This window comes from Haemaphysalis longicornis, unplaced genomic scaffold, assembly GCF_048455015.1.
Source record: "Haemaphysalis longicornis isolate Haplotype H1 unplaced genomic scaffold, Haemaphysalis longicornis Haplotype H1 scaffold_6, whole genome shotgun sequence".
NCBI classification, from domain to species: domain Eukaryota; kingdom Metazoa; phylum Arthropoda; class Arachnida; order Ixodida; family Ixodidae; genus Haemaphysalis; species Haemaphysalis longicornis.
Window position 1 is genome coordinate 210,231,386 of NW_027526407.1, and position 23,009 is coordinate 210,254,394.

The 23,009-nt window shown below is 49.8% G+C and overlaps 2 protein-coding genes across 6 annotated transcripts in view; both read right to left on the minus strand.

Annotated features, from left to right (window-relative positions):
* LOC144141332 (methylthioribose-1-phosphate isomerase) overlaps positions 1-2,472 on the minus strand; it is a 52,940-nt gene extending 50,468 nt beyond the window's left edge. Inside the window, exons 1-5 of one of the 3 annotated variants that reach the window (XM_077672910.1) lie at positions 2,441-2,472; positions 2,346-2,395; positions 1,735-1,797; positions 741-924; positions 474-654 (exon numbers count right to left, since the gene is read on the minus strand). In XM_077672910.1, coding sequence (XP_077529036.1) covers positions 474-654; positions 741-924; positions 1,735-1,797; positions 2,346-2,373 — 456 coding nt within the window. In that variant the 5' untranslated portion in view covers positions 2,374-2,395; positions 2,441-2,472. Of the gene's footprint in view, positions 1-473; positions 655-740; positions 925-1,734; positions 1,798-1,929; positions 2,042-2,345; positions 2,396-2,440 lie in introns of those variants that run through there. The other 2 variants (XM_077672911.1, XM_077672912.1) reach the window with 2 other exon arrangements.
* A 7,203-nt stretch (positions 2,473-9,675) lies between these two features.
* The window catches only part of LOC144141334 (BTB/POZ domain-containing protein 9-like), a 48,135-nt gene continuing 34,801 nt past the window's right edge, over positions 9,676-23,009 (minus strand). For all 3 annotated transcript variants that reach the window (XM_077672924.1, XM_077672922.1, XM_077672923.1), the window contains exon 11: positions 9,676-18,549. In XM_077672924.1, the coding sequence (XP_077529050.1) occupies positions 18,379-18,549 (171 nt within the window). In that variant the 3' untranslated portion in view covers positions 9,676-18,378. The remainder of the gene's footprint in view (positions 18,550-23,009) is intronic.

The following is a 23,009-nucleotide window of genomic DNA, read 5'->3' on the forward strand; positions in this document are numbered from 1 at the left end:
TTTTAGGATCCGCAACAAAGGCTACCCTAGCTGCAGGCGTGGTTACGGCCATAAGAACATCTGTGTATTCTTGAGAAAGCGACCTGGGACAAAGCTAGAAAAAAGAAGTGTATGTGGTGGCCATGATCTTAATGCAGAGTACGAAAAATTGCACGCTTTTAATTACCTGGGAGGTGTTTGTACTGCTATTTCTGTTCCAACTAGTCTAATGTAATAATAAACACCTGTAATCGTACAATCAGCTGGGTCCACTTCGCAGGACTCGCAAAAGTGCAACCAGACTTTTCCAAGTCCACCAGGGGTTGACGGAAGCATGCGTGGGTAAAGTTGTGGACGGTTGGGCACTACGAATATTTACCTTGCACACGTAACTTGCAATCGCATATTCAAATTGCCCAATGTATAAAGCAAAAGCCGTTTGTACGAAGTATACAGATTGTATGCAACAGAAAAGCAACACGTGCCAAGCAAACCTTGGTGAGAGCCAGCGACGGTACAGCATCTTTCACGAGCCTGCGCAAACCCGAGACGCCGCGGAAGTCTGCGGGGCTAAAATGCCGGCAACAAACTACGCTATATTTGGATGGAGACCAGCCCTCCAAACGACCGATGGCTTGTTTCCACTTCTGTTTGAGGCGGCAGTCTTTTGGAAACCTGCAGGAGGGACGAAGCCATACGTGAGGCACAGTGCACAGCACTGGTGCGGGGCCGAGCGCGAGTGAAAGTAGGGCAGTACTCACCGATGGAACGAAAGCCCTGAACTGATTGTGTCACTGCGGCTTCCGCATCCTTTAACACTACACTTCATGGCGCAGCTAGGCCGCCACACACAACTGCTGTAATCACGCGGGCGTTCCTTCGGCACTCGGGGGCCGACCGGCCCGCACAACAGCAACAAGACTGCAGGGAGCACGGAGGAGAGCACTGCAGAGAGCGTGGCACGGCACAAAAGGCGGTCTGCACTCGTTCAGGCAGTGCAGCTTTCGCCTCTTCCATTTTCAAGCACAATGTGCGGCACCTGCACTTTTCTCTTCGATTCACCAACAGTGCAGAGAGCGCAGGATGAGTTCACGGCTGTCCCTGCACTTCCCAGGGGGGAGGTGCAGAAGCAGACGACAAAAGTGCAGGCCCGGTTCTGCAGTGGCGGCGCCGGCGCCTGCGCTGGACTAATTCTGAACTCGTGCAGAAAGTGCGGGACAAATCTGAGAGACCTTGCTTGGAATCCTACCGCCACCTCCGAGACCACCACATGGAGGGGTCACGTGGAAAAGTGACGTCTAGGCCGACTTTGATTCTACTTTTTCCTGCTTCCCAATCGGCGCCTCCTAACCCAAGTTTTCTTGCTCCGTGGCCGAAAGCATGAAGAGATGAAATCACTCCCAGTTCGAGGCACACATTATACATTTAAGCAGTTTTACAAAGTCAATACAAAGGCAGCTGCGGCTTGACCTTATGTGTTGCCATTAACAGACGTACGCTAATTAAATGACACGCGGGTTTCAGCTGACAAACATGACCCCGACAGAGTGCCTACTTCAAGTTCAACCCTTTCCCCACCTGAACTGATCAGCATGAACACGCAGGCACACTTCACGCGCGCGCGCGCGTAGAGACGCCGACCACAACTTTCGTGTCCCCCGTCCGCGGGACACAGGCGTCAACAAGAGCAGACGATGCCAATAACCTTTGAAGGCTTGGCGACATCACAGCAGCCCAGCTACGAAGTGTACTTACCTTGCACCCTTTTCGAGTAGGATCTCCCACCTTGCAGCAATGCCACGCGGGTACCAAGGACACCTGCTCGCGGAGCAACAGAGAGAGATACCACAGAACAGGGAGGGAGATACCCCAAGGCTTATCTCGCTTACGAGATAACCTGTTGGCGAGGCGCTGAGCGGGCGCCTAAGGTGGCGCGCTTCCGCCACTTACGTTAACTTCGCTACAGCCAGGAAAAACCTAGAAAACCTAGAAAAAACAGCCAGGAAAAACCTTGAAAACCAAGGCATTTAACACGCGCCACCGCGCCGCGCCACAACCGCAACAGCTACCTAGACTGATGATAAAATCTTCGTGGTTTCGGATAGGGCTCCGAGGACACTTTGTGCATGCACTAGCTGCAAGGTGAGACGCATGCCGATAAGAAACAACCTTTTTATTCGTAACAATTCATCGAAAAGAACCCTAGTGCTTGCGGCTTTGCAGTGCACCGCACAAAAACCATGACAAAAACAGAACTTCGGCTCTGCCCCACTGCCACAGCGGTGGCAGCGGTGGCGCCACATCCTGAGGAGGGCTGGGGCATTCCTCCATGGGCTGGGGGGCTCATGAGTTTGTTCCCTGCTCACCTAGTCGCGCTTCAATCGCCACTCCCATCGCCACTCTCGGAAAAAGAGTCGGGGAAGATTAACTCTATGCGGGGAAGAATCCTCCCTGTTCTGTGGGGGAAGTAATGCAACACGCGAAGGGGCAACTGTGGGATAGAATGGAGGACCGCAGCTTGGTGGTGATAATGGGGGGTGTGAACGATGTGTTGCAGGGGCGCGGGGAGGGTTCGCAAGGCAGATTGCGAAGGGGGTCACCGAGCTGAGGGCGGTCTCGGAGGATGTGCAGATTGCGGTTTGCACGGTGCCGGAGGTGCAGAAACAAGGGGTCCACGTAGAAAGGGCGGTGGTTGCGGCAAACAGGGAGCTTTGGACCCTGGGTAAAACGATGAAGTTTGAGGTGGTCAACCTGAACCGGGACCTGGAACGTGCAGGCCGCAACGGGGCGTTTGTGTTCGACGGCATACACTTCAGTGGCCGTCTAGCTGAGCCTGTAGGGCACCGACTGGCAGCCCGCGCAGTGGCTTTTTTAGGGGGGCCCCGAACGTTCAAGAAGAAGGCGGACTGAGTGGAGGCGGTGGCGAAAGGCAGGAAGGAGGGGGCACTGATGCACGGCGACGGAAACGTAAAGCAAGGAAAAGGAAAATAAACCGTGGAACTAAAATTAGTTATATAAATATGCAAGGCGGCCGCAAGCAGGAAAAATGGATTGAGATACAAACCCAACTCGAGAAAGAAGAAATTGACGTGTACGCCCTGACTGAAACCCACCTGAGAGATATGGAGGAGCCACCAGTGATGGATGACCATGTATGGGTGGGGTGCAACAGGGCAGCGGGAGAGAGGAAAGGTGGGGGCGTGGGCATGTGGATTAGGCGAGGAGGGAATTGGCAAAGGGAGAATCAGGGCTGTAAGGAGCACTTATAGGTTTGTGGAATTGTGGGTGGAAAAAAGACACGGTTGGGAGTGGCCTATCTGTGGACAGGGAATGACGCCAGAGAACAAAATAAAGAGTTGGTGGACTGCCTCAGGAAGGACATAACGAAATTTAAAGAATCCGGCGAGGTGATATTAGTAGGCGACTTAAATGCCCACATTGAGGATCTAGATGGATATACGGACTATAGCGGCTCAATGGTTCTAGATATGTGTGAAGAACAGCAACTGGTAATAGTTAACCGGGAGCATAAATGCGACGGGCAGATAACGTGGCAAAGCGGCAATAGACAGTCTTGCATAGACTACGGCCTGGTCTCAGAGCACACGTACGAGCGGTTGAACCAAATGACGATAGATGAAGAAGGAGAACACAGCCTGGGCAGCGACCACAGGCGCATAATCCTGAAATTTGACAGTGGAGGGGCTAGGCGGGAAACACCGGAGGGCGGGCTCCCAAAATTGAGCGAGAAGCAGATAGCAGACATCGTCAGTAGCATCGAAAGAGAATTAGAGGCCCAGCCCACGAAGGTGTGGGAATATGACGAGGTTGTGAGTTGTATACAGAGGGAAATATACAAAGTAAGGAAACAAAACCGCTGGCGGGGTAAAAGGAAACCACGAGGCTGGTGGGACAAGGAAATTAAACTGGCTATTGAAGAGCGACAACGGGCTTCTAGATTGCACAGAAAGGCAAAACAAATGGGATATCAGGAGGAAGAGGTGCAGTTACGGTGGAGCCGGTACCGAGAAAAGAAATTTGAGGTGCAAAAACTAGTACAAGCGAAGATTAAAACTGCGAGTGAGAAATGGGTATCAGGTATACGTAAGAAGGATAAAAGCGCCCCCCAAAAATTCTGGAATCATTTAAAAGCATTGGGAACGACGACTAAAGAGGTGCAGACTCAGATACAGGACGGGGATGGTAACGTTCTCCTGGGGGACAGCGCATTAAAATACCTACATGGAGTCATAGCAAATACTTTCGGCCAAACACGCGAGATATCGGCTACCCGGACACATGTGGCCAATAGAAGAGCGGCAGAAAAAAAAATTCAATATCGAATTTTTGGATTGGAAAAAGGCAGAACACAGTGTTCCCAAAAGTACGGCAACAGGACCGGATGGTATCCCAATAGAGATTATCAACCATTTGGGACCAGCGGGAAAGACGCACTTGTATAGAGCCATTGAGCGCGCTATAAAATCCGAGAGGATTCCCACGCAATGGCGCGAAAGCAGAATGAGTTTGATTTATAAAGGCAAGGGAGAGAAGGACAAGGCGAGCTCTTACAGGCCGATTACAGTCACGTCAGTGCTCTTAGATTAGCTATACAAGCCATCAAAGTCGAGTTGTTGAAGTGGGTGGAAAGTAACGGTATTTTAGGGGAACTACAAAATGGATTTAGGCCGGGTCGACGCCTAGAAGACAATATTTTCGTAATAACCCAGACCATCGAAATTTCGGCAGCACAGGGCAGACCAACATGGCTACTGTTTCTGGACATAAAGGGAGCCTATGACAACGTAGATAGGGGATTGCTGTGGCATATACTGGAAGAAGAGGGGATTGGGTCAGAATTTGTGGGGCTGCTAAGGGCAATATATGAGGATAACAAGGCGCATATTACATGGGAAGGACGTACAGGCACAGAGCCCGTGTACATTCGAAGAGGTTTAAAACAGGGGTGCCCCCTTTCGCCATTGCTGTTCACACTGTACATTAGAGGAATGGAAAGACGATTGGAGGAGAGTGGATTAGGCTTTGACTTGTCGTACCGAAGCAATGGAGAGTTGGTGGAGCAACGGATTCCGGGATTGATGTACGCGGACGATATAGTGTTGCTGGCAGATAATGCGGAAGACCTTCAAAAACTGGCCGACATTTGTGGGGATGAGGCAACGTACCTAGGCCTACATTTTAACCCGCAGAAATCTGGAGTCATGGTGTTCAACAAGGAAGCTCATACAGCACCAATAAGAATTCAACAAGAGGCCATACCATTAGTAAATAAGTAGAAATACTTGCGGATCTGGCTTAATGAAGGAAAAGGCTACCTCAATGCCCACGAAGAACACCTCAACTGAAAGGGAGACGAAATGCAGCAGTAATGAAACATAGAGCACTTTGGGGATACAATAAGTACGAGGTAGTGCGAGGCATCTGGAAAGGGGTAATGGTGCCGGCGCTCACGTTCTCCAATGTCGTATTATGCTTAAAGTCCGATATCCTGTCGGGACTGGAGGTTAACCAAAAGGCAGTCGGCAGATTAGCACTGGGAGCTCACAGTAAGACTACAAATGAGGCGGTACAAGGCGATATGGGTTGGGCTTCATTTGAGGCGAGGGAAGCGCAAAGTAAGATATGTTTTGAGGAGCGGCTTAGACATTTCCATGAGAAGAACTGGGCAGCCAGAGTGCACAGGTACATGTACCTTAAAAGTGTGGACACCCAATGGCGAAAGAGGACGCGAAAGCTGGCGACTAAATATACCTTGACCGCGGCAAATAAACAAGGGGGGGCAGTTAAAAAGCAAGTGAAGGAAACAGAGACGCTCATGTGGAAAGAGAGGATAGAAAAGAAGGGATCGCTGGGAATCTACAAAGCAAGCAAAAAAGAGATCCGGAAAGAGAACTTTTATGACAACAATAAAGGTAGTGCGTTGCTCTTTGAGGCGCGGGCTGGCTGCTTGAGAACTCGAACCTACATGAGCAAATATTCGTCCCAGGATGAGACATGTACGTGTTGTATGTGGCAGGGATAAAGAAACAATCGACCACATAGTAATAGCACAGAACAGGGAGGATTTTAGAGAAGCAAAGGTCTAGCTTTGCCTGTAGTGCCAGAAAAAGTGTAGTGGCGGCGTCGTGAACTACCCAGTACGCCCGCTTGATGGCGCTGTAAACACGGCTTTCTAAACATGGCGGATGCTTTTTGCACAGGCCGCTTGAGCTCCTTAATAACATGGCTGCCCTCGCACGGCGGCCGCCGGTTCGCTGCTCCACGGCCGGACTCGACTCTCCTCCTCCCGCGCGCGAAAGGGGCGTCGGGTCCGGCCGTGGCTGCTCCTGCTGGCTCCTGGCTGGCACGCTGGTCGCGTGTTTACTTGCGCCGCGCTAGTGAAGTGATGTTACGCCAGGTGACCAGATGGCCTCGACTGGCACAGACCACAGTGAGCAGCAAGTGAGAACAAATCGTTTATTGACATCCGCAAGTTTACAGAGGCCAGGACATCATTTCATTTCGATCGCTGCAATTGTACGTCGCTTTCGTGACAACATTTTTTTTTTTTTGCCATAACAACTCGTTCACTTGCGCTAAGATTTCGAACGAAGGGCACAAATGAAGTATTGACGGCGACAACGGTTTCCTTTGCACCGTCTTTCTAGCGGAGTGCATAACTTTGCACCGTCTTTCTAGCGGAGTGCATAACACTCACCTTCTGTTGGAAGAATCGAATATTCTGGCCTCGACAGCTGCCTTCCGATGCGGAATTTCCCACATTTGTCATTCCACAAGCACTCAATTCCCGTGTTTTGCCAGTCCTCTCAACAACTGATGGACGCAAAAGCACATAACAGCAATAACAGTCACGAAACCGGTGCTCCGCGCACATTGAAACGGTCGGCCGTTGCAGCGGTTTCAATTTGAATTGGCGGTTTTGTGGTTGCGAATTCAGAAACGAGGTGGTGCACCAGTCGGCTGTTCGTAAAAAGTTGCGTACATTTTTGCTCAACGGATGTTTGATGCGGAACTTGTTAATAGTATTTTTAAATAACACATTGTAAGCGAACTGTGTGGGCTCTTTGAGTCACGGAATGAATGTTTTGTATTCTATACCAAAAGTAACGTTTTGCCTGCGCCGTCTGGTGGGCTTGATGGTCGAAAACAGCGCTTTAGGTTGGTCACGTGGGGCGTCGATTTTTACGCCGCCTATAGGGAAGACAGGGAACGTCCAAGCTTGAGAGGCCTGGTAATAGGATGCGAAAAGATTCAGCCGGATAGAATTGGGGGGAAAGTCCTACTTCCTGAGGCACTGGGCTTCGCAATTGATGGAAGCATTAACTGGTCAGCAGTAGGTATTACTAAGCAGCGGCTAGAGTATTGGTGGAAAAAAAGCAGGGAAGTCGATAAAATAACATCCCAGCCAGGGGTAGCGGCAGGGCAGAATTAAAAAGAAATCCGAGTTGAGGGACTAAATTTAAATTCAAACTACTAAGATAGGCTAGATGGCGCACGCCGTCACCCCGATTCAAAGGGGAGGCCTTTAATCATCATCATCATCATCATAAGCTTTCATGCTGATGTCGCTGGCAATAGGTTCTGAACCGCATTTTGCCCGAACCTTCTTGCCCACGGTTCGTACGGTTGCTCGCTTTACCCATTCTTCCTCCATGGCTTTACCCCCCTGCACTGAAGTAGAGTGAACTATATTCTAGTTCACTGTAATTGAAGCGTAAGCGCCGCTGCCATTTTCGCGTTGACACTAGCCAGTTTCCCCTCTAGTTATTATTGTATGAAACTCATTACTCATTACTAAACAGCGCAACAAAAACACGGACTTTAGCTGAGGTACACAGGACGAGCGCTGACTTTCAACTGAGCTTTTATTGAAAAAACACATATTTATACCCCACACACCTACACACACGTGCTATAAATGCACACAACAAAACAAGCGATTCATCATAGCGGTGCTATGACGCGCCACACACGCTCTACAAATTCCCATTCCCTACAAATTCACACGCACTTGAAATGATAATAAGCCCTCTCAAGCCATGACGCACGTGTTGCGCTCCCAGATTACTTTCTATGTTGCGTTCCTTCCCCCTTGTAAAAAATCAAGTTCCTCAATTGGCTGACAGAGCAACCGAAGGTACGCTGACGCAATTTTCCCTCAACCTAGCAATTTTCGCTGCCTCCACTATCTCCCTTGTCACCTTCCCGCTTCATTTTTTGTTCAAAGTGACAGGAATGGCTAGTTGCCTCTAATTATCTCTCTAAATAAATGACCTACTCAAAAAATAGTGGCTTATTTGAAATCAGTGGGGAAAAAAGCAGCAAGACTGAGAACAAGGTTTACCGTATTTACTCGCGTAATGAATTCTCCCCCCACTTGCCTTCCTGACAAAACAATGTCAGTTATAAAACTGTCATTTTTATATTTTCTGATAATGAACCCCCCGTGAATATAGGAAGCAGTTTTTTTTATGGTTTGCTTGGAACTAATTTTACAGGTCATTAAAATTGGTGGCACTAGTGGCACTAGTGAGAAGGAACCATTTTGAATGCCCATTTCAAGCAACAGCAGCAGTAAATGGGTCTTTTTGCAATAACTGCAATTGCAGCATGAGGCCACAAAGATCGTTCCTCCCTCTTTTTTGATGGGAGGGGAGTATCGTAAAATTGGCATATTCAGAATCTGCAAGACTGCTCCAGAAAGTCAATCTTCATGTTACGGAAGGTCGTATACAGCAACTCGAGCACATAATGTGGATTGCAAGTTGTCTTTCAATCGCGATCTGGGGGACTACACCGGGTCATTTCACTTTTACGTGCCACCACGTACGAGTAGATGTGAGCCAATTTGCTGTCCGACGTCATTCCGCCACCAAAGCGCACAGGTTTGACGCTGCTGTGGGTCGTCTTTATGCCCGCTGTACACTGCTAAAGTGATGCTGCCTATTAGGCTGATACAAAATGCTACAATTTCTCTGCTCAAGTGCAGACTTCCTGGTGCTGCCAGATTGCTCTAAAATACATAACGCTGACCCCTAAACCCTCAGTCCCCTTCAATTTCAGCCTGTTTTTAATAGCATCAGCCAATCTGTGGAGAAGACGCAATGTAAACATATTTTTGTCCACATTATTTGCCCTATTTCAGAAAATGAACCAACATTTCAGTTGAACTTAATATTTCATAATAAGTGCTAAACATTACGGGACAGGATGAAAGTGATTGTGACATTCCATTATCTGCTCCCATAAATGCCATGAAAGTTATGAGGGACTGCATAGTATTGTCATAATATTCCATCCAAACAGAACATCTGAGTCATATCAGAAGGTTGGTAAAGACTTCTGGACACGACTTACGAAACGTAAAAATGCAATCTGCAATAACAAAATTTCACAGGCAAGAAATCAAACCACGTCCTAAGCAACATTTTCAGCATTTCACATTCTTGTATTGCCAACATTACATGATTCCAGGCGTCATATCACAATCATGTTGGGAGCTTTAAAATCAAGTTTCCTTCAAATACTCTAACCAGAAAATAAAAATTTCAGCAGTACCGTGTTGTTATCAACTGTGTCGTTCCCGACAACAATCTCTCGACTGAACGTTGTTCTCATGGGCTAGTTCGTAGGCAATCGTCACTGCAACAAACCCGAGAATGAGAGTGAACAGACTCGCAATCCAAGTATGGTTTATTTGGAGCAAGCGCACAGGAAAAGCAAGGGTCGCAACAACAGGCACGGCGCGACTCTTGTGACGTAGAAAATTGCTTGACACCACTACACCCGCGCATCACTGAGGGCATTTGATATGTCCCAAGCACCTCGCTCTGACCAGATGTGGGCACTGACCAGAAATGCAACCCTGCACATTGCGTGCTGATATTCGCTGATGCCCTGGGGGCACAACGGCATGACACATGCACATCGTTGCTCCATTTGCCGTGCAAATCTATGAGAAACGCGCAGCAGCTAATGGGGCAAAATAAAACACAAAAACAAAACCAACCGGCAATTTTGCCACTAACACCAACTAAACAATGTCTCTTTGGCACTAGGTAATGCACTCCACAAGAGAAGGACAGGGGGGAGGGGTGTTCAGATCATATAAACATCAGGCGTGCACAACTATTTGCACTACAGCGCCTTCCACAATCTATTTCTATTGCAAACACGAGAACAGTGCTAAAAATCCTCTTTACAACACCTCTGCAGTGCAAATTCTGGTTACCTAGACACTGGAGAGATGCGTCTCAATGATATGGATCAACCTGCTTGAACACGCGTTTGTGCGTGGTTGCAGGCATGTATTTCACCCTCAGGAGCCGTTTCCTCAAAAGTCGTGCCGCTTGCATACACCAGATGCTGGGGACAATTGCCCTTCACTGTACAGTAAGGCAGCCACAATTCTCGGTGCAAGTTGGCTTCACAGAGCAGCAACCAAGACAAATGGTTCCCATCGAGGGGTGACCGGGAGGATTGCCGCTTACGAGAGGGGGAAGGAAGCTGCAAGTACCTGCTATGCTCAATTAAAACAGATACCCAGCACATCTCGTGTCCCTCAATTGCAACTCTCCATCTGCTCCCGTCTTTCCCGGCAGTAGTACGCTAGAAGCAACAGTCATTGGGAGCGCAGAAACGTTGCCTCTTATCGCACAATATAGACCACGCGTGTGACGTAGGCCAGAGCTGCAGACGCACACTCCTCCACTCGTTCACCCCCATGTGCCATGCTCCTGAGAACATCCTGTAAACGTTTAATGATTATGCGGCTTCACAAGAGGCTTCACTGCTCTTTAGCTGCATGCGTGCGATGACCTGGCCGGCTTTGGTGCAACACCTCGCAGCCGCAATGAGGTCAAGGTTGCTTTGCGCTACAAGTCTTGGGGAAAGCACTTCAAAAACATGGGTACTTCCAAGCTATTATGCCCAGCTGACTCGCTTCAATGTCCCCTAAAGCTACCACTCAAGCTCACACTTCTAAGCAAAGACCACTGCTGCACGATCCTTGCTTTGCTTGAAAGCTAGGTGGAAACACAACCCGCAAGACAAAAATGCAAAAAGATAGAACAGCACAAGTGCATTTGAGAAAAATATTTGCAGTTTTTAACCTGGCCATTTAATTAAATGGACAAAACTAACTCTGTGAAATTGACAGTTGGGCTAGTTGGTGTTGATGCGTCGCAAGTAGTGCTTGAAACGGGACAACAGCGCCGTCGTGTGTGTCTTCTCTTCTGGCGTCCCGTTTCAAGCGCTACTTACGATGCAAAACTAACTCTCGCGTACTGACAGGCACCGGCATTTATAGCAGCTGCACATTGCACGCTTAGGATTGCACTGCATAGGACTGTGGGGTTTTGCGCACCAAAGCAGCGCAGGTGTCCGGATTAATTTTGACCCCTAACGGGCCGATCGAGCATCGACACACGGGTGTTTCCGTTTTCCCCCTGCACCAGGCATTTGTGCGAAAGTGCCGTACAATGCCCAGAGGCAAATCTAAAGACACGGCTTGATGACGATTGCCAGAGCCGATATTTGTGAGCAGGATGACTCCAATCGGTGAAACTAATGTGCTAACACCCAAAGCTGGTAATTTTCACCTTTTCTTTGACTGTCCAGACTTTCAAGAAAAGGTCTTGGCAGAAAATTCGGAACTTTCAGAACACACCAAATTCAGAAGTCCAATTTACAAGACTTCACCATGATGGTGGCCTGTTCAACTTGTGCTGTCTTCACTCCTACCCTTAGCCCCCCAACTGTCCTCAATTAGGCAGACTTTGTTCTCAGGTTGGTCAGCTGCACAATTTGGCTTCCAATTGGATTACATCCCGGCCACAAGTGAACGGAAAGACGCTTCTCCTTGCCATATCCCCCCTGCTGCTATTTCTGGCGCAGCATTGTGTCGTTTCAACACTTTTGTGACCACTCCTATTCCCATCGGTAGTGGGTTAACAACGAATACACATGCACATTGTGGCACTCTCCGAGTGCTTCTGTACAGCTAACGCCGTCCAAAGGGTAAAAGAGGCAGCATTTCACCAGTTTTGCTTTCGAGTTTCTTTCCTCTGCAACGGGGGGATTTTAAAAGGCCCTTCGCAGGTGGGCCTTTCTCTGATTTTTTCTCGTTTACCCTGTGCAAAGCACTGATGTTTTCATCCTTCTTTTTCTTGCTGTTACAGAATTTTGTATTTGTAATAAATCTGCCGTTTAAAATTAACACTGCTGCAAAGCCCCATCCTTCCTCTATCCTTTCATACTTTGGCATCAGTCATTTTCTGTGGCAGGAAGAAAACATTTCTTGGGCTACCCAAAAACAACCAATTTTTGTGTGGTCACGAAAAAAGCGGCACCTTCAGTTGCCAGCCCTGTTCACTTTGCGAGATGCACATGAAGCAGCAGCCAGCCCGCATTCCCCACCCAGGAATCAACGTAGGAATCGAGGTCAGCCATTTCTCTAAGCGGCCAGTTGAGTCATGCAGGGGCCTGCACAACCAAGGACGTGCTCTCCTCAAAATGCCATGCACTCAGTGTGGCGTCCACTGCCAATGAGAGGGCAAAAAATCGGGGCATTTTCTCATCCCCCACTAGGAACAGTTGAACTCAAAACAAACTTCTGCGCTTTGCATCACCCATTCTGTTTCACTGGGTCGATTCAAATTTCCCGCTATAAGTCGCACTCCACTGATCTTTGAAAAACAACGGCTGCAGCCACCTTTTCACCCTGTGGTGCTCACCCCAACGGCAGCCAGCTTGTGGGCGCACATTTCCCAGGAAACGCAAGGGGCGGTCACTCGAGATCCCCAGAACACTCCCGACTGCCAAGCAATCCCCGACACAAGACGTCCAAGAGGACGACCATCATAAAAAAAACGCCATACCCGTGAACTTATCACCGAGTCACGGGTGCCACAAAACACACTCCAGCAACTCGCAGAAGAAAGAGGCACTGGATCTCATGCACGAGGCCGCTGCCACAGACACGCAACTAGGACACCCTGCAGAACACCACCTCAACGTCACCAAACAACGCCTGCTCCCACTACACAACTCCACATGCTTGGGCCTCTCTTTCCGGGACTGCCTTCCCAGGCAGAGGCACACAAAAACCAAGCACCTGTTGAGACTGTAAACACCCCCAAGAGAGCATCTGAGAAAGATCACGCAAAAAAATGACCCCCAGTCAGGGACTGCACTTTCCAGCCTTGACGCCCATTTCCTCCAAGCTCCACGGTTCTCAAGCTCAAAGCTCAGTGATATCGTCCTCCTGCAATTCACAGAACTGCCTTCTTCAGGTATGTTGTGCTCTTTTTGTGTGAATGGTTGAAGCTAAACTGCATACCTCAAAACTCGGTTTCTGTAAACTGCCAGCATTTACGTGAGCCTATCAAGCATACCTAAAAAAGCAAAAAAAAAAAAAAAAAGACAGTAAGCTATCTGGCCTGAAAAATGAAGGCTCAGTTGCTGTACTTTCCACTGTATAAGCCGCACCTTTATTTAAAAAACACAGTAGACTCCCGTTAAGACTAATTCGAAGGGGCCATGCAAAATTGTTTGTCTTAACAGAAGCGTGAAAGCGCAATTGGCTTTCGCTGAACTCCTGGACTGCTCGACATGGTGAGGCAAACAGAAGGAGTTGACTCCACGGCCGATAGCTGTGGTGGCGGCGATGTCAGGTGTTTCTTTGCCCGCAATGTCCGTCATCGCGTTCCTTTTACTTTTTTCTCCTTTCCTCCGATTCTTTTTTTTTTTTTCAGGAGTGATGTGTGTGGGACCAGTTGCGGTACTCGTCACTTTCTTGTTTTCTTTTCCTTTGCTTTACCCCTGGCTCCATCGGTGCGGGTGGTGGCTTCATTTGCAGGTCTTTCTTTCTCACTCTCTAGCTCCATAGCATAGAGACGACACAGATTCGCTTTGCACCGCTGCCGCATTTTGTTTTCTTTTTCTGCTTCCCCTTCAGTCGCGTGAATGCCCTGCCAAGCCGTGGCAGTCACTGCGAAAGCCCGCCCTGGCAGAAGAGGCACTTTGTCTCCATTAAGCAGATTCATTTTGTACCGCGTCTGTGGAAAACCAAACCCACGATGTTCCGCACATCCCCGACCTGGGCCTGGCCGAGGTCGTCCCAACGACAGTCTGCCACAGTGTGCCCACGTTTCCAGCTCTCGGCACAAACTACACCTCACACAAAAGGCTAAGCGTGCAGCCCCCCGTTTTTGTGCGTCGTATGGCGAACAAGGTTGCTCAGGTGACAAACGCCTCGTTTCCCACACTTGCGACCTTGCAGTCAAAGCACAATGAGAGGCCTCAAACTGGACCGGAGGGCTCCTTCAGGGCCTCACGCTGGGAGTTCACTGCACCAGACCGGCCCAGCTGCTGACGGGCGATGTCGACGCGCAACCACTCTGACGTCCAGGCTGGCCCTGCTGCAGAAGGTGTGAGGCAGCACGTCCACGTCAGGTGGCATAACGAGAATGTACTGCACGTGCCGTCACTGACCGAATGGGAAAAAGAAAAGGAAGAAGAAAAAAAAAAAAGAAGTACTTCTTAAAAGAACGTGTAAACTACATTGTGTGTGCCAATTGTGCGTGTACGATTCCTTCAATGCGTGGAAGCCTTTCGACATCCTTGTTCTTTTTTTTCTTCTTTTGAAGCTGTGCGAGGTTTATGTACTTGCTGAAATTTTCGCGACGTAATGCCCCTGCGACACGGCAAATCCGATGCTGTTCAAAGCAAGTGACATTAGCTGTTATAATGACATTCGGTTTGGCCATGCGGGTCTACATGGTGAAAAAAATGTCATTTGATGATGACAGCAGTGGCAATCTGCAAGCTCATAGAATTGCAGGATAATGTAATCACGTCTCTAATGTCCTCATACCATTTAATTTCCAAAAACGAAAAATAAATGGGATCTCTCTTAATTAACCAAAAAGCAAGTTACAAAGCCATATGTGGCTTGCAGCAAACATGGCGGAGCTTTGCACACGAGTTGTTTGCTGTCGTTTGTACACAAAAAAAAACAGCGTGCAGGAAAAAAGACTGATTTGCTGATACGTTTGCTGACACACAGTGCTCTCCGAATGTAGTTGTACTTCCTTGCTCAGCCATGGGCCAGTGCTACCGAGACTACTCGTTCAGTTCGAAAGTTGAAGTGGAACTGTTTCTTGAACTTATTTTGACCTCTGAATACCCTCTGCGTCAAATGTAATGTGGTATTCTCGTGTAGTGCCAAGCCATTGGAATTTACAGCTAGTGTCGTTTGGTCCCAATGTCATTAAATTTGCCGTGCGACAAGGGTGTAATACAGTCGAGTCTACATAGTATAACGATACCATTTATAACAATATATCGGATATAACGCCGAACAACTGTGGCACCATCTACTTTCGTATGCTTTCTATGGTAAAATAAACCGAGTTATAAAACAGCGTGGGAAACGAGACTACAGAGAGGGCACGCACACAGGGTGCTTGTGTGCCCTCGCGGTGGTCTCGTTTCGCGTGCTGCCTTATAACTCGGTTGTGTACCAACTGGCCCGCTTCAATCCTTGTAGCAGTGTCTAGGCCTACTCAGGCAGTGCCTAAGCAGGGGGCCCCACGCGTGATACAGTCCTCCAGGGTCTTCATTTCGGCCAAGGACCTTTTGCTCAGCGAGCGGAATACATGCTCCTGACGCAGCGAACAAAGCTGACCGACTACGGCATCTTTTCTGCAAATGAGACCTTGCTTGCAAGGGAATGAAATGTATCGATCTGTTGTTTTTTTTGTGCAACCCACTTATCACAATTATAAGTGGACTAGGCTGTACAGCAGCGGCCAAAAAGGGATTGTGATTGATTTGGCGCTTCGGTGGATTGCTCGGAAAAAAACCAGATGGCCGTGTATCTGCTCGGTTGGTCGCAAAGTCGTTGCAAGACGATCGTCTGGTGCCGCCCCTGCCACGTAAACGGCTCTCTTCTCTTTCCCGCTCACCTCTCCCAACATAAACACGGCTTGCTCAGAGCACTTCAATTTTGCCTAATTCCACTTCTTGCATGCCATCTGCTGGAGCCACGAGCTCACGCCCTTACTGCACTGTGCAGTTGAAATATTGTTCTAACACATTTCTTGTTTGCTATCGTAAAAACTATGCCCGTGTCTGTTTTTAATTGAAAAACCAGTGCTAGCATCAGTTGCGTGCATACGCTGTGCCTCAAATACGCCAAACGTTTTCTTTTTCCTGAACACTGTTGACCGTATGAAGTACGCTTCCAGATTTGGTAGCTGGGAAAGAGTCTGCCTCGATGAACGTCTTGCCCAAGGCTTCTTCGCACCTTTGGCCGGCCGGCTGAATCGAGGGACTGCCAGACAGACACAAAATTTTCGCGTTTAAGTAGCTCAAGAAAGACTACTGTCTTTGAAAATACTGAAGTTTGCCCCACATACTTGGCAATGACGACAAACATATGAAAACTTACTGGGGTGGCTGCACTGCGCCGACCTTACAAAAAAAAGAGTACAACTTACGCAAGGGCTGGGAAATTTTCTCTGGAAATTGGAATTTGTAGGGGAAGGTGCGACTTGAAGACTGGCACAATTGGCAGACTGGGAAGTACGACAAGAGAAGCATTCCATCCTCAAGTGTAGAACAGAATGCCATCCTAAAACATAAAATAGAACAGCACTGTTAAGAAATGTGCAGGTGACATGTTGCACCATGGATCCATTGACACAGAGTGCAAGAGGAATGGAGAATAAGAGAAAGCGAAAGGACAGGGGAACTTCAACCCAAGCCTCTGGATTTGTACCACTGCTTCTGACCAAAGCGCAAGCCTTCTGACTTCTCGCCGGGTCTCGTCAACGCTTGCATGCGTTGTGAAATGGAGTGTGAAATGAGTGCAGGGCTGAGTGGGTGCAAAACCGCATGGAGTGGAAATGACAACAGCGACAAGATGCCCACACGGGTGGACAGCAACAGGAGCGGCAGACAGGAAACGCTGCTGCTAAAGGGAGCAGGGATCGCAGTGTGTGAAAGAGGTGCAAGAAATGCAGTGTGCGGACTTCCTACGCAAAGTAAGGCATCCTCGTTGGACCAAGCCTCGAGTTCTCGAAGGAGAGGGGTGAGCCTCCAATTTTTGTTTTTTCATGCATCACACTCAGTGGCTTGCCATTCCTTGGTGGCTAGGTGACATCCCAAGTTGCAAAAGAGAACCGCCGGCCAGAGAGAACATGCAACGGGTGTGCAGGAAAGAACACATCTGGCAAAGCCTGGTTCCCACAATCACTTCTGGTACACGGACCAGAGCTAGACAAGGCATCCCAGAATTTTAAAGCAAAGCTTTCTACATTTCAGGGGTGGAAAAACTGCACATGAGAGACGAGACAAAAATAGGAAGGGACAAGACAAGCGCAGGTCCTCTGCAGACGGGCACAGGACCTACGCCCATCCTGTCCCTTCCTTTCTTTCTGTCTCGTCTCTCGCGCGCAGTTTTTCCACCCCTGAAATGCAGTGCCAACTATCCCAACCACACGCTGCACCTCTACCAGCCAACAGTTTCGTCGTGGCGTGCACCACAAGGAACTCCCAACCAGGCCCAATAAAACGACCGGCACTGCCAGGGGCCGAACACAGGACGAAAGAGAAGCGGAGCGAGGTCTCAGGGACTGAGCTACGCCCACACGTGCGAGACGGGCGGTGGTTGGAGGCGACAGGAGGTGACACAGTAGCTGCCCTCCTCCTCTTCACCCTTTCAAAGACGCTCCCATCCATTGTCTTCCTGCCGACGCCGCCCCCGCAAACCCAGGTAACAGCTGGCAGGACCTCTGCATCCGATCTTTGTAGAGCCACGTGTGCGAATTCAAGTGACGTCGCACGGGCAATTGTTGGGGGTGTCGTTTACAGCTTTGCTTTCCAACCACCTTGACAGCAGGATTGGAGGCAATTGCTTTTTGTGATTTTGATGGTGTGCAGGAAAAAAATCCCTCCTTTCATGCATTAATTTCAAGGCTAACACATTTTGTTCTAGCGCAAGAGATACAAACCCCACCCCCCCCCCAAAATTCTAACTTGACTTCAGAGGGGCTCTTCCGATTACCAGTTGCCGACCTGAGGAGCAGCAGCGTGGTATTTGTTTTTTTTTCTTCTTCTTCTTCACATAAACTCTGCAGCACATGGAGCCCTTGGACTAGGCCCGGAAAGTCCCCCGTGAGTTTGAGACAGGCTCTTGAGCCCAGTCTCGAACTCCTAGCGAGCCCTCTGCACAGCACAGGAATGCATACAGGGACAGTGTAAGAGCCCCAGGGATCGTGTGGGAGCGAAGGCACTCGTCTCAGGGCTAGGCATGCCCAACTGCTCGGGAGCTGGGAGAAAGGGCGGCCAAAGCGTGGACGCAGCCCGGGCCGCTCAGGGCCCCTGCTGCTTCTGCGTCGAGGCGTCGCTGTCGTGGCTGGATGACGAGCTGCGGCGGTTGGCGGGGCTGCCCTGCTTGGCAGCAGCCGAGGACGAAGCAGCGGGGCCGACTGGCACATCCTCCAGGCACTGCGCCGGGCACTCAAAGTGCACGCAGTGGAACACCTGCGCACAGTAGTCGGGGGGCGCACAATCAGGGCACGGCCGCCTGCACCGGGCTTTCCTTTCGTGCTTGCCTTATGCCACCATTTTTCTGTCTCAAGTGTGTCTTTGCGCATGTGCTGATGTGCATGTGTGCATGTAATGTGCATCTGTGTCTTTGCGCAGCAACATATCATATTTTGATTGATTTGGCCGTATACTTGCTGTGTAAAGTTTCAGCTGTGTATATGAGTTTGTTGCCGTTTCACATGAATGTGTATTTTTTTGTACACTGCTACAAAAGGGGCACAGACCCCACCAAGCCTTCTTTCTCTGGCTTTGTGTCTGTGCCCCTGGCATCTGTGTTGTTGTTGCTCATACCAAATAAAGGTTGACCAAAAGGCACATGGGGAGGGGCTCTTGCAGAAAGCACACCTCTTTAGCAAGTACAGGCTTGTGGCTTCGAAGCAAGTACGAACCGCACAATGTTTTTGTTCAAACAGTTGCAAATCCTAACGCATTCAACCATTTCCGATAAGAACAATACTTCAATTTACAATTTCTCCATCATTCAGCAACTCCCCTGAAGAAAAACAAACGGCTCGTTTAAACGGGTTTTCAAATGTTTTCAATCGCATAAAACAGACACACAGAAGCTATCGTGCTGCTTCTAGCTATAGTGATACTATCATGTTTTGTCTGGGGGCACCTCTTCACTCGTGCAGTGACCTCAACAGAGCTACTGAAATGACAGCATATAGTATTCCGACAGGCTTTAAATGAAAGAACAATTTCTTTAGAAGAATCTAAATGGCGGTTCAATGTATGTCCACCACATCTCCAGGAAGAGAACCTAGCGCAGAGCATGCATTATTTTTCAAACCGTCCTCTGCATGTCTTTATGGCGTGGCTGTGTCACAACCCTGCCTTGCAAGTGCAAGGCAGGCCCCTTTCCCAATGCTAACAACGAACCAACTTTGTGTCTAAAACGTACTCGCACTGCAGATGTCCTTGCAACTGCACGAGCTTCACACGTGGGTGCTGCAAAGGACTTGTTTTGTGGGGAGGGCAGGTCAGGACGACGCCTGAGACCAAAATTAACGCAGCTGCCTGATGATAACAAACCCCTTCAGGAATGCCACAGTGCTAGTGCCTTCTTCTCTCAGTGTCTAGGAGCCACACAAGCTTGTTGCTTCCCTTGCATCTCTCGCAATGAAAAGAGATGGTGGCAACAGAGCACATCAGCAAACAAAACAGAAGGCATGCTTTGCCACACCGTTTCAAGCTTCTGAGAATGCACACTGGGTGATTTCAGCCTGGGGAGGTGCAAGTGGTGAGAAATCCCGGGCCACCTCCCCTAATGTGAAACCTGGGGAGGCGCCAAGCGTGCATTCTTGCATCCTTGGCGTTTTTGCCAACGAAGATGAAACCATTGCGGGGTAGAGGTACGCAGTTTTGCTGAAAAAGTCTCGTGTCTTTGAAGCACGAAGTGTTCCAACACAAGGCGCTGCAAAACGAGTGTCCCGGTGTGTTCTTTTAGTACGCCCATGCAGATGAGACATTCTAACGTGAGGCGTCTGAAAGCGAGTGTCCCAGTGTTTTAGTACCGTGTCTACATGAAACGACGACGACAGGAGACAGCGACAGCCCCTTGCAGCTCCTGCTGGCTCCTCACGATAGTGCTAGTATTCTCTCAATCAGTTCATTTCTCCGGTACATTTTTTTAGTAAAAGTGCAATGACTGATCAGCTGGCCAACTTCTTGACATCAAGGTTAACCGCCGCGATGTTTCGTCACATAAAGGTCGCAAACACATGGCTTTCAATGGGGCTCGCAATGGGGAACTGAAAAACTCCATTAAATCCAGTAATTTGCTACAACTGCACTTTGAAGCTTGCTTTAAGATTCTGCATAACTCCAACTTTCACGCATGCGCATTTTCTTAGTACTCTTGACACTCAGGGCATCCAATATTCCTCACAGCACCACCAATATGCACTATACTATAGATTTATGTGTTGGTATTGTAAGGATGCCCGTCGCCAGCGCAATTCACGAAGGAGCAACGCGAGTATAGGAAGCACTGTCCACTCGCCATGAGAGGGTACGTGCCGAAACAGAGCATCATCATCGCAGTCAAGTAACAACAATAGACGGCAGCCGCATCGCGAACGCTTGGAAGGAAGAAGAAGCTGCCTCTCGCTTTTGCTCTCGGCCAACACTGCAGAGCGGACTTCGTGCTCCTGACTCCTAGAGCTGACTTTGAGCTGACCAGTCCTTTGGCCTTGGAATAAATCCTCCTTACAATTTTGGTGGAGTGTGCGGGTTCCTCCCCGTCCTGGCCCCAGCTTCCCACCTCATCGGCCTTCGCACAATCGTCGAGAGGGCGTGACCCGCGTCGGCAGTCGTTTTCTTACCCTGGAGCTCCGCAATCGGACACTTCAAACTCCTACAATGCCTCGCGACGATAACCCGGCGCCTACGCCAACACCCATCGTCTGCTCTGGTGCGATCCGTGAGCGGGACCCTCCCAAGTACAACGGCACCGATGAGCAGGACGTCGACGACTGGCTTGCCGCGTTTGAACGGGTGAGCACTCGTAACAATTGGGACAACCGCCTCAAGCTCAATAACGTGGAATATTCTTTGACTGGGCTCGCGGAGAAATGGTTCCTGAACAATGCAGCCCGTCTTGAAACGTGGCCAGAATTTAAAGCCGACTTCCAAGCAGTATTTGGACGCCCCGCTGTACGAAAATTACGGTCGGAGCAGCGTTTGCGCGAGCGTGCACAGAAAAGTGGTGAAAACTTCATTTCGTACATCGAGGACGTCGTAGATCTGTGCAGGAGGATCGACAGCGCCATGCCCGAAACGGACAAGATCAAGCACATCCTGAAAGGGATCGAAGACGATGCCTTCCAAATGCTCCTCGCGAAAAACCCCCAAACTGTGGCAGAGGTCGTTACCATTTGCCAGAGTTTCGACGAGCTGCGTAGGCAGCGGGCTCTCACTCGGCGACCCGTCGTACAAGATCAGTTTATGTCCAGCTTGGCTGCTAACGACAGTGACGGTACATTATTTCAGCGAATCCAGCAGTTTGTGCGCGAGGAAGTGGCTCGTCAATTGTCCCTAATGCCAAACGTTCCGGAGCGTAAATCTTCCCTCAGCCCTGACCTCCGGACCATTGTCCAACAACAAGTTGCTCAGTCCCTTCCAACTGCACTGCAGTCAACTCCTGTTGTCGTCGCCCCCGTGCCCTATTCCGACGCTACGCCGACAGCCCCAGTCACCACAACTCTGGCTTATGCCGATTCTATACCCTACATGCCGATGGCCGCTCCACCGACCTTTCTTGACTCTGTCCCACGGCGACCTTATGCTGAAGTCGCAGCCAGGTACATACATCAAAGCCCCGTCTTTCTGCAGCCCCGCGTACCTGTACGCCCCCCGGTATGCTCTGGTCCGCAACTCACTAACCCTTGGAGGACGCTGGACAATCGTCCAATTTGCTTTGCATGCAGGGCTCCTGGCCATGTGGCCCGCTATTGCCGCCGCAGTATGACAACTGGACGCAACCCTGCCACGGCTTATTCCTACGCCCCATCGCAACTCATTCAGGAGGGCGCCGCGTATTCGCCGGTGACATCTATGCCCTCCGAAAGCCGTGACTTCGCCGGCCGCCGATCTTCGTCTCCGCGACGACGCTCGCTGTCGCCCATGCGTCGTCGTCCTACCCCAACGCAAGCGGAAAACTAGGCGCCGCAGTTCCGGAGGCAAGAACTGCGTCGTCGTCGATCTGCCCAAGACCTCCTCCCTCTCCCGCAAACATCATTAGTATTGTCATAGATGGCGCCGAAATCTTAGCCCTTGTCGACACTGGAGCCGCCGTTTCTGTCATGGACGCCAAACTCTGCCGCCGCTTAAAGAAGGTCACGACGCCGCACCTCGGGTTCTTATTGCGGACTGCTACGGCTCATCCCATAGATCCACTCGGCGTGTGCACTGCCCGTGCCGTTATTCGAGACGTCCTATACGTTATCGAGTTCGTTGTCCTGCCTTCGTGCTCCCACGATGTAATACTGGGGTGGGACTTCCTTTCCCAACATGGAGCTGTAATCGACTGTGGCCGTGCCGAAGTAGAGCTCTTCCCGTCCATAGATCCTACCGCTGATGACCCGCCCGCTTGTTCTGCCGTAAAACTGCTCCTCGCGGAAGAAGTTAGCATTCCTCCTCATTCCGCAGTCCTTGCTTCTTTATCGTGCCCCTCTCTGTCCAATGCGACAGTACTCTTTACGCCTTCTACCCTGTTCTACCAGCGCCGAAATCTTCCGCTTCCTTTCTCCCTGCTTCCAATCCGCAACAGCGAAGCTACACTTCTCCTTTCTAACTACGGCTCATGTCCCTGCACCTTGCAACGCGGAGAGTGCGTCGGCCACGTCGAGACCGTAGCTTCTGTTATGGCTGTGGATTTTCCAGGTGATTTA